This window comes from Mastomys coucha, unplaced genomic scaffold (assembly GCF_008632895.1).
Source record: "Mastomys coucha isolate ucsf_1 unplaced genomic scaffold, UCSF_Mcou_1 pScaffold23, whole genome shotgun sequence".
Classification (NCBI taxonomy): Eukaryota; Metazoa; Chordata; class Mammalia; order Rodentia; family Muridae; genus Mastomys; species Mastomys coucha.
Genome location: NW_022196906.1, coordinates 100,097,650 through 100,106,242, shown reverse-complemented (window position 1 = coordinate 100,106,242; position 8,593 = coordinate 100,097,650). Strand labels below are relative to the sequence as shown.

The following is an 8,593-nucleotide window of genomic DNA, read 5'->3' as shown; positions in this document are numbered from 1 at the left end:
TCTGCTTTCTATTTTTCAAAACAGGGTTTCTCTGAGTAGACCAGGTTGGCCTCAAACGCAGAGGTCCGCCTCCTCTGCCTGAGTGCTAGCTAGTATTAGAGGTGTGCATCCCCACTGCCCAGCTTGGATTTGCTTCCATCCAGTAGCCCTTGCTGCTAGGTCCTATATTTGAGCACCTCCTGGCTGACTCTAGGCAAGATGAGGGCTACAATCACAGGGACTGACAACACCACTCCTGCCTCATCTTCCCAGGCCCTTAGTGAACACCAGGACTCCATTTAAAGAAAAAATAATATTTATTTGCAATATAAACAAAGTCCCGTTGCTGGCTCGGGATATATATATATGTGTGTGTGTGTCTGTGTGTATATATATATATGTATGTAGGGTCACAAACTTTCCTTCATAAGATCTTAAAGCAAAACTGGCCACCCTCTGGCATACCCTCATTTGTACTCTGATCCATGTTTCTGGGTTTTCTTTTTTAAAATGAGAGAGAGAGGGAGGGAGAGAGAGAGAGAGAGAGAAACATACCATGTACAGAATAGAAGTTTTTTGTCAACTCCTCCACTGTGGCAAGATTTTAAACAGCTTCCCTAAAGAATCCCTGAAAACCACCTCTGTGGGGTAAGATGTGGCCTCAGTCAGTGGCCACTGCGGGTGTGGGTCCCATCAGGACCCCAGCTCTTCCTGTCCCCCCCTGGGGCCCAGGGAGAAGCAAGGCTTGAGAAGCGATGAAACCGGGGGAACATTATGGAGCCCGTGGCTTTGTGCTATGGGTCCTGGGGTGGGGGCCTCTCACCCCCACTGGCCAGTCCTTGCCCCACCTGCCCCAGTTCTTGGGCTCAATAGGTATAGGTTGCCTGCAAGTAAAGGCATGGGCAACACCAGGTCAGGGCAGGTGTGCACCTGGACAAGGGGGCTGGGAGCGGACCTCGATGGAGCCTACAGCAGAGATGAGGGACTGGGAAGGTGTTACTCAGGCACTGTAGGCCTCTATTCCCAGTTAAGAGACAGAGATGAGGACAGAAGTGGTAGGCAAGTTATAAAAGAGCCAGGGTCCAGCCCTCTGAGGAGCTGAGCCCAGATGGCTAATGCTACTACTGCTTGGCACTCCCCTGCAGCACCACCTCCAGTAGGACTTGGCAGAGAGGTCTGCGGGACTCTCGGAAGGTTGACAGGGGGGCAGACAACACAAAGACCACCAGTGCCCACCAGGTGCAGCTCAGAGCAATGGGCCTGTGCAAAGGTGGCACTGAGCCACATGTAGGAGATGGTACAACCTGGTCCTGATGCCTGGAGAGTGACAACCCACCCTTCGAGAATGGCCTGCTGGGAAATCAGACTTCACACATGTGCAAAACACATTTGGTCAAGGACATGATGTTTGTCTTTTCCATTGAAAACAAAATACACTGATGGTTTGAAAAGAAACTGAGGACACCTCTCCCTCTCTCTCCGTCACTCTAAGAAAGGGGTGAAATATTGGTTTATACAATCCATTGTTGCATTTAGCCTGAAAAATAACACTTTCGTTAAAAAAAAAAAAAAAAAAAAAAGGAAGGAAGAGAAAAGAAAAACCAAGAAGAGCTTGAACACTCTCTGCTCCAGTGAGCTCGGATTTACCTGCCAAAAGTAGCAAACTCAGGTCTGTGGATATGTCTTTAAAAATAGCCAGAATGGCTGGGCCATCAGCAGGATGGATGTCCTGGGGCAGAGGCAAGGCCCTACTGGCCCCCAAGCCACAAGTCTGAAAGCTGAGGCCAATGCTCGCCACAGCAACATCTGGAAAGCTGAGGCCATCCGGCAAGTGCTGTCACAGGCGGCCTTGCTGTGAGCCCTGCACGGGATGGCATGGGAGCTCAGCCACTGCTCAGCCTGGTTCTCTGGACACAGGTGACATCTGTGGGTTCTTCAGGCCAGAGGGGCAGCAGGCTAAGGTCCCCACCAGGCCCCGTGGAGGGCTGGGAGACCCCGGTACTGCACCCATCAGCACATCAGGCCTCACGTGGACTCGAGCGTGTTGATCGGGAACAGGTTATGGTTGGTGGGTGTGGAGAAGTAGAGCTGTTCACTGGGTGTGTGGTTGTCGCATGGGCTACTGAGCCCCAGCGTCCGCTCAAAGTCCAGCAGCTGCCCCATGAAGTTGAAGTTGGGCGAGATGTTAGACTTTTTCCTCTTGACGAAGTCATAGGCGTCGTTGAGGGACAGGTTCATCTTCTGCATCAGGTAGGCTACCGTAACTGTCACTGAACGGCTGATGCCTGCTAGGCAGTGCACCAAGACACCACACTTCTTGGAGCGGGCTTCATCTGAAACACAGGGACATGGTCAGAGCAGAGCCATCTCCAAGAAACCCCCAGGACAGGTGGATGGGTCACACAGGAGGGCAGAGGCACAGAGGAGAGCTTAGCGGCTGGCTGGCACAGGCAGACACTTCAGAGGCCCAAGAAAGCCCAGCGCAGATGGGGTACTGGACAATACCGTGCTGACCACCCTGACCACCGCTGGGTCTCAGCATCCTCCATAATGCAGCCCGATTTTTTTTTTTTTTTACACAGGGTTTCTCTGTGTAGCTATGGCTGTCTCAGAACTCTGTAGACCAGGCTGGCCTTGAACTCAGAGATCTGCCTTGCCTCTGACTGCTAGACTGCTGGAATGAAAGGTGTCCCCTAACACTGTCCAGGTATTTGTCAGTGCTTTCGTAGGGAACTGAGGCAAGGGGGGGGGGAGGGTTCACCAGGCACAAATTACTGTCACCCCTGGGATCACATGGCCACAAGTGGTACACAGGGTGTTACCCACATCCTCCTGATGACACCACAGCCAGTCAGCCCATTGTATTAAAGTGAAAACAGATGTAGAAATGAAGTGACAAGAGTTCACAGAGGGTCCTTCCACCCCACACCCGCTCCCTTGGGGACTCTCAGCACATCCTGGGATGAGAGCTTGGAGCAGGCACCCGTGGGAGGAAGTGGGCAGCCAAGACCAACACTGCCATATACTGAGTGGGTACTCAGTCTCCTGAAGACCCAGGGATGAGAACAACATCTCCTGCCACACCTTTCCAGGTTCCTCCAGGGCCACCAAGGACACCTCTGTCTGAGACATAGCATGGCCTCTGCAAATACTGACTGAGCTACTGAACAGTAGTGTCACCGGGCTCTTCTCCCCTACACCCCACAGCAGTAGCTTCTTTCTATACCACACCTACTAGGGACATGAGCTAACAAGTGACAGTCCTAGGCTCCTTACGGTCCCTGCCTCCACGACTCCTGCGCCAGGCACACAGCTGAGAACTGATGCTCTCCACAGGACACATTCACCAGTTATTCTTTACTGTCTCTGGCCTGGCCAAGCTCCCCTCGTCTCTGTTCATCTAGGGGACCTATTCCTAAGGAAACAGTAGGACTAGCAGCCTGGCCGACGGCTCCTGGTACTAGGGGCAGGACAGGTGGTAGATGTGGCTCTATAAGGAGTCAAGTGGTCTGACTTTGAAATTTGGGAAAAGGGTGAGGGAAGGATGGGTTGTCACTCTCCAGGCATCAGGACCAGGTTGCACCATCTCCTACATGTGGCTCAGTGCCACCTTTGCACAGGCCCATTGCTCTGAGCTGCACTTGGTGGACACTGGTGGTCTTTGTGTTGTCTGCCCCCTAGAGTGATATGGTAGGGTCACTCCCAGATGACCCACACTGAAACTTTTCCTTAGAGTTTTGAGAGCATGGCTCAGTCCTGGCTCAGGGAGTCCTAATTAGGGGGTTGGAGGGGTGCTGATTTCTTCACTTATCCTACCTGGGAACCTTCCACCTCTGCATCCTGGTCTCTTTCTCCTTGTTTCTCACCAGAAATAGAGGAGAGCTTTTAAGAATAAAGCCATCCACAATCCTGGCTTTAGTCCTAAACAACCTGGGGTCCTTCTCTCTGTACCTTCCCTTTTTTTGTGGGAGCTGAAATGCTGAGGCAGCACCTCCAGAGTGCTTGGCTCTGTCCCCTGGGGCAGGGTTGGAAACGCTAGGCAGCCCCTCCCCCAGACCTCAGCTTCCTTCCTTCCTCCCAGCCCGGGCACCTAGTTTTGGTTCCCAGTAAGCGGATGAGGCGGGGAAGCCTCCCACTTCCTGTTGTTAAAGTTAGCCCGGCCCAGCTGATACTAAACGCCCTCAGCTGGACACAGTGGCCATCAATCTGGAAAACACTGCCCAGGTCCTCCCTCACCCTGACTCTGGAGGCTGGGCAGAAACACAAGTACCAGGCTCAGAGAGCACAAGGTTTATGTTTATCCCGAGCCTGTGCCCTCTCCTGGCTGCCTGGTTAAGACCTGAGGCCAGAAGAGATGACCTCCAGGCCAGCTGGTCAAGGAGGAAGGAGGAGGAGAAGGAGCCTGAGCCAGCTGAGGTCGGGGACAGAGGCCTTCCTCAAGCTGCCCCCACCTTCTCTATACAAGCAGCTAAGAGCATCTGGATGCCACAGGGGCACTAGAGGACAACCCATGTCCGAAGACCATGTCAGTTTAGGATCAGTCTGGTTCCCTGGGCTACCTCCTAGCCCTTTCAGAAGCATAATAAAGCCAAAAGAGGCATCGTGACAACCCCATCCTGCAGAGACACATGTGCCGAGGCGTGAAGCAGAGCAAGTGAGACCCGTGGGAGTCTGTGCACTGTGATGTTCCAGCTTGCTACGCTTGAAACTACAGCAAAGCCAGAAAAACATAGGTTGGACCAGGGAGTCCAATAGGTACCAAGAGCTGGGGGAATCCAGGATTTGGGGGACTGCTCAGGTCCTAACAGGTAGAGGGGCCCGAGGGACTCTGTGAGTCACAGCAAGCACGGGTACACCCACAGGCACACGCCAGCACATGCAGAGCACACACAGGTCTTGACAGGCCCAGAGGTACCCAGTTGGGCAGGGGCGATACCCAGCGTCCCTCACACATCTTGCCTCGCCCACCTACCCACCCACCCACCCACTCACTCACTCACTCTGCCCAGACAAAGACACCTACCAATGAAGCTGATGGCCTCGGGGAAGAACTGAGAGAGGTTCTGGCTCCAGTGGTCAGAGATGGGGATTTGCTTGTAGGTGAACTCGCCACCATGCTCAAAGGCGTTGGGCAGGTTGGGTGTGACATTGAGGATATATTTGATGCCGTACTTGCCAAGTACATCCAGGTTAGTAGAGTCCTTGGCACAGCCGAGGTAGAGGTAGGGCAGGATCTGGACTGGAAAGGCCGGCTGGCTGGATGGCACAGGGCTGCCATCCGACTCAGTGGCACTGCTGGGCAGCTCTCGGTCTGACTCGCCATCTGAGCAGTCAGAGCTGATGCGCAGACCCCCCAGGCCCAGCACGGAGGTGGGTGGTGAGCCACTCGGGGAGGACGAGCTGTCCACATTAGTCTCACAATGCTCTGAGTATTCCGTCTGGAACTTGTTGAAACCACCTGTGATCAGGGCGAGATTGGGGGGTGGAGGGGGGATCTGGTGAGTCCAAATGGGCCACAAAAGACTATTAATGGCCAGGATTCCCCATGTCAAAGGACAATGTGACCATGCCAAATACATCACACATGTACCCACTCACGTTCTCAACTATTACCACTTCACAGATAAGGGAACTGAGGCCTAAGCTTGGAGCTGGTTCCATAACCGTTAAAGTACACTGGCCCTGTCGCTTGATGTAGAGCATCTGAGGTCAGGTACCAGCTCATTTCTGTTCCATAGCTCCCACATATACCAACACACCTGACCCAGTAGTGGCTCAGTAGTGGCTAACGGGCAAAGAAAGGCCAACAATCCCATCACAGGCCAGCACCTGTAGGTCAGCAAACCCCTATTCCAAAGAGAGAGGAGCCAGAACACATATGAGCCAGTTGGAGACAAGAGTCCAAGCAACCACACTTGGGGAGGGTGGTGTGAAGTCCTCTTCCCCAGCAAGTGGGGAAATGGGTAGTAGCAATCCACTTTTCTCTGGAGCCCTTCCCCAGAACAAGCACCCTACACATTGCATGTGACCCAAAGAGAGGGGGTCATGGGTACTATACAAGGACAGGAGACACAAGGAGCACCATGCAGCTAGACATGGCCCTGCGGCACCCGAGGGTGCCGCAGGACTCCCCTCCCCTCCCAGCCTGTCTGCTGCCAGCAAGAGGCCATTTTGGAATGTTAATTGGAAACACCGGCTGCAGCCAATAGCTCCCCTCACCCCACGGCCGGCAGGCTGCCTGCCTCCCCCTTCTATAAACTCAGGGGCAGGGAACTGAGGACCACCCCCCACACCCCAACACACACACACACACACACACACACCTGGGCCGCTGCCCACACATCTGCCAAAGTGCCCCCAAGAAGCCGTAATCTTGACTGATAGGAGTCATACTCGGATCCCAGAGAAACCAACATAAACGGGCCCCATGCACAGGAAAGGTGGGTGATACTGTGAAAGGTGCCTTCCCGATCCTAGCTTCCTAATGACACAAATTCCACGCTAGCCTGTGAGCCTTGCTCCTTTCTGGGTTCCAGCAGCGGTCTCTCGCTTCCTCCGAGCTCAGCTGGAGCCTGCCTGTGCGCTGTTGTCTACCCATCCACAGAGAAAAATAAATAAATAGGAAAGGAAAAGTTTGTTTCAGCGACTGAATGCTGCTGAGGAAGAGAACACAGATTGGGTTCCCTGTGCCTTGCTAAATCTACACCTTAGGGGATGGCTCCCAGAAGGGCGGATTCGGACCAGGGGCGACGTGGCGCCCGGCCTGGCCAAGCGAGTGGAAAGGAAACAGCCTGCAGCGAGGGCGCCAGGGAGCAGAGGCGCAGCTCCAATGCCGTCTGGGGTCTAGGTTCTGTCCTCACCTTGGAGGTAGTAGGCCTGGCAGCCGTCGTCTCGCAGCTTCTGCAGGAGCAGGCCGAGAACTGAGGCGGGGGCGCCGGGCTCGGGTTGCCACTCAGCCGTGGCCTCGTCGTAGAGCAGCACGGTGGCCGCCTTGCAGCGCGTGGCGAAGCGCTCCTTGTCGGCATGGTTGGGAATGATGGAGCGGATGGGCAGGTTGCCTTTGCGCAGGCGGCGCAGCATGAGACCCGGGATGGCCAGGTTGATGGCCGTCTCAATGTGCGACGATTCGAAGAGCTCGTGCGGCCGGCAATCCAGCAGCAGCAGGGACGCGCCACCGCGCGCCTCCAGCTCCTCCTGCAGCCACTCGGCGCTCTTGCAGGGCATGGCCCCCGCTCCCGTCGTCGCTCCCGCTCCGATGCCTGCGCCGGACCCAGATCCCGCACCGGGCTCCGACCCCGCCCGGGTGCCCCCAGCCGCCGCCGCCGCCCCCGAAGTCGACATGTGCGCCCGCACTGGGGGCCCGCGGAGCTGGTTTTTCATGGGGATCCCGGGGCCGGGGCCGGGGCCGGGCAACCCAGCCCAGGGACGGCGCCCCGGCCGCGCTGGCCCCAGCCGCGTCTCCGGGCGCCCGCCTCCCGCCGAGCCGCGCGCCCGCCGCCCCGGCCTCCCAGCCTCCGGCCTCAGTCCCGCCCGGCCGGCCCTCCGCGCGTGCCGCGGCCTGACAGCCCCAATTAAACCGCGGCTCCCGCGGCCGCGCGCCCGGGCGTCCTCCGGGAGGCGGGGCCGTGAGGCCGGCGCCCGGGCTTAAAGGCACCGCGCCTCCGCAGCCCCTCCCCCGCAAGCGGCGCGGGAGCGCCCTCGGCGGCTCCTGCGGTCCCGCCTAGCTGGGACCTGGCCACCACCTGCCCAGGAGCAAGCCAAGGCGGCCTCGCAGGTCCCCTGCGGCTGAGCGCCTAGATCTGTACCCTGCAGAAAGGCTGCACTGGGACCCCACCTAGCATTTACAGAAGCAGAATTTCTTCAGGGTTGGGGTAAGGGGGGGGGGCGGTCACCCAGAGCCAGTCTTCCTTCCTCTTGTCTGTTATCCTCATTCATTCTGATCGCGTTCATTCAACAAATGGAAACTGAACTCCTACTATGTGTCCTGCTCTGTGTTAGGCGGTCGTAGTTTGAGATGACCGTCTCATACCCCCTGATGGCCGTTTAGGTTCCAGAGTTAGAGGATCTGCTGCGGGAATAGGTGACTTGGGGGATGGTTAAGGACCGCTCTCAACACACCGCAGGCAGAAGTGGAGGAATTTTGAAAGGGCCATCCCTGGGTAAGGGAACGCGAGCTCTTTAAGAAAGCTTTTACAAGTGCGGTGGTGACTAGCGCCGAGTGAAGCGCCACGTGACTTTCCCACTGGGGCGGGTGGGGGGGAGGGAGCGCTCCATAATCAGCTTCCCTTCACCTACCTCTCTCTCCGTGCACCAATCAACTTTCGCGGTAGGCGGGCACGCGCCCCGCAGATAGTCAATCGCCGCCGAAAGAGGCTGCGGGGGGTGGGGTAGGGGCCGCTGCGGGTCCGCCCACCTGGAAATGGGCGGGCCCTCGCCCGGCGTGGTGTTCGGGCTCTCAGGTGGGTGGGGCTAAGGAGGTAAATGGAGCTGCAGGTAGGGCTCAAACAAAGCGGCTGGACTCCGGCGGCGAGCGTGCGCAGGACCTACCGCGCGTTTTTGACAATACCTAGGCGGTCTTTCTTTGGAGGGAGGTGCTCCTCCTGAGCCCCGAGTG

At 56.7% G+C, this 8,593-nt stretch overlaps 1 protein-coding gene across 1 annotated transcript; it reads right to left on the bottom strand.

Moving 5' to 3' along the window:
• Nucleotides 1–277: 277 nt before the first annotated feature.
• Nucleotides 278–7,520, bottom strand: Dusp7 (dual specificity phosphatase 7). Its single transcript, XM_031344770.1, has 3 exons — nucleotides 6,840–7,520; nucleotides 5,003–5,437; nucleotides 278–2,312 (listed from the first exon to the last, which is right to left on the bottom strand). The coding sequence occupies exons 1-3, from the start codon at nucleotides 7,357–7,359 to the stop codon at nucleotides 2,005–2,007; spliced, it is 1,263 nt and encodes a 420-aa protein (XP_031200630.1). The 5' UTR covers nucleotides 7,360–7,520; the 3' UTR covers nucleotides 278–2,004.
• Nucleotides 7,521–8,593: the final 1,073 nt, after the last annotated feature.

Bases quoted from the DNA above. Each gene is read 5' to 3' on its own strand.
- Dusp7 (XM_031344770.1), bottom strand. From the start codon at position 7,359: ATGAAAAACCAGCTCCGCGGGCCCCCAGTGCGGGCGCACATGTCGACT. The intron at 5,438-6,839 runs GTGAGGACAGAA...CCCTGATCACAG, and splicing joins CCAGGCCTACTACCTCCAAG to GTGGTTTCAACAAGTTCCAG. The intron at 2,313-5,002 runs GTAGGTGTCTTT...CCTGTGTTTCAG, and splicing joins CGAGGCCATCAGCTTCATTG to ATGAAGCCCGCTCCAAGAAG.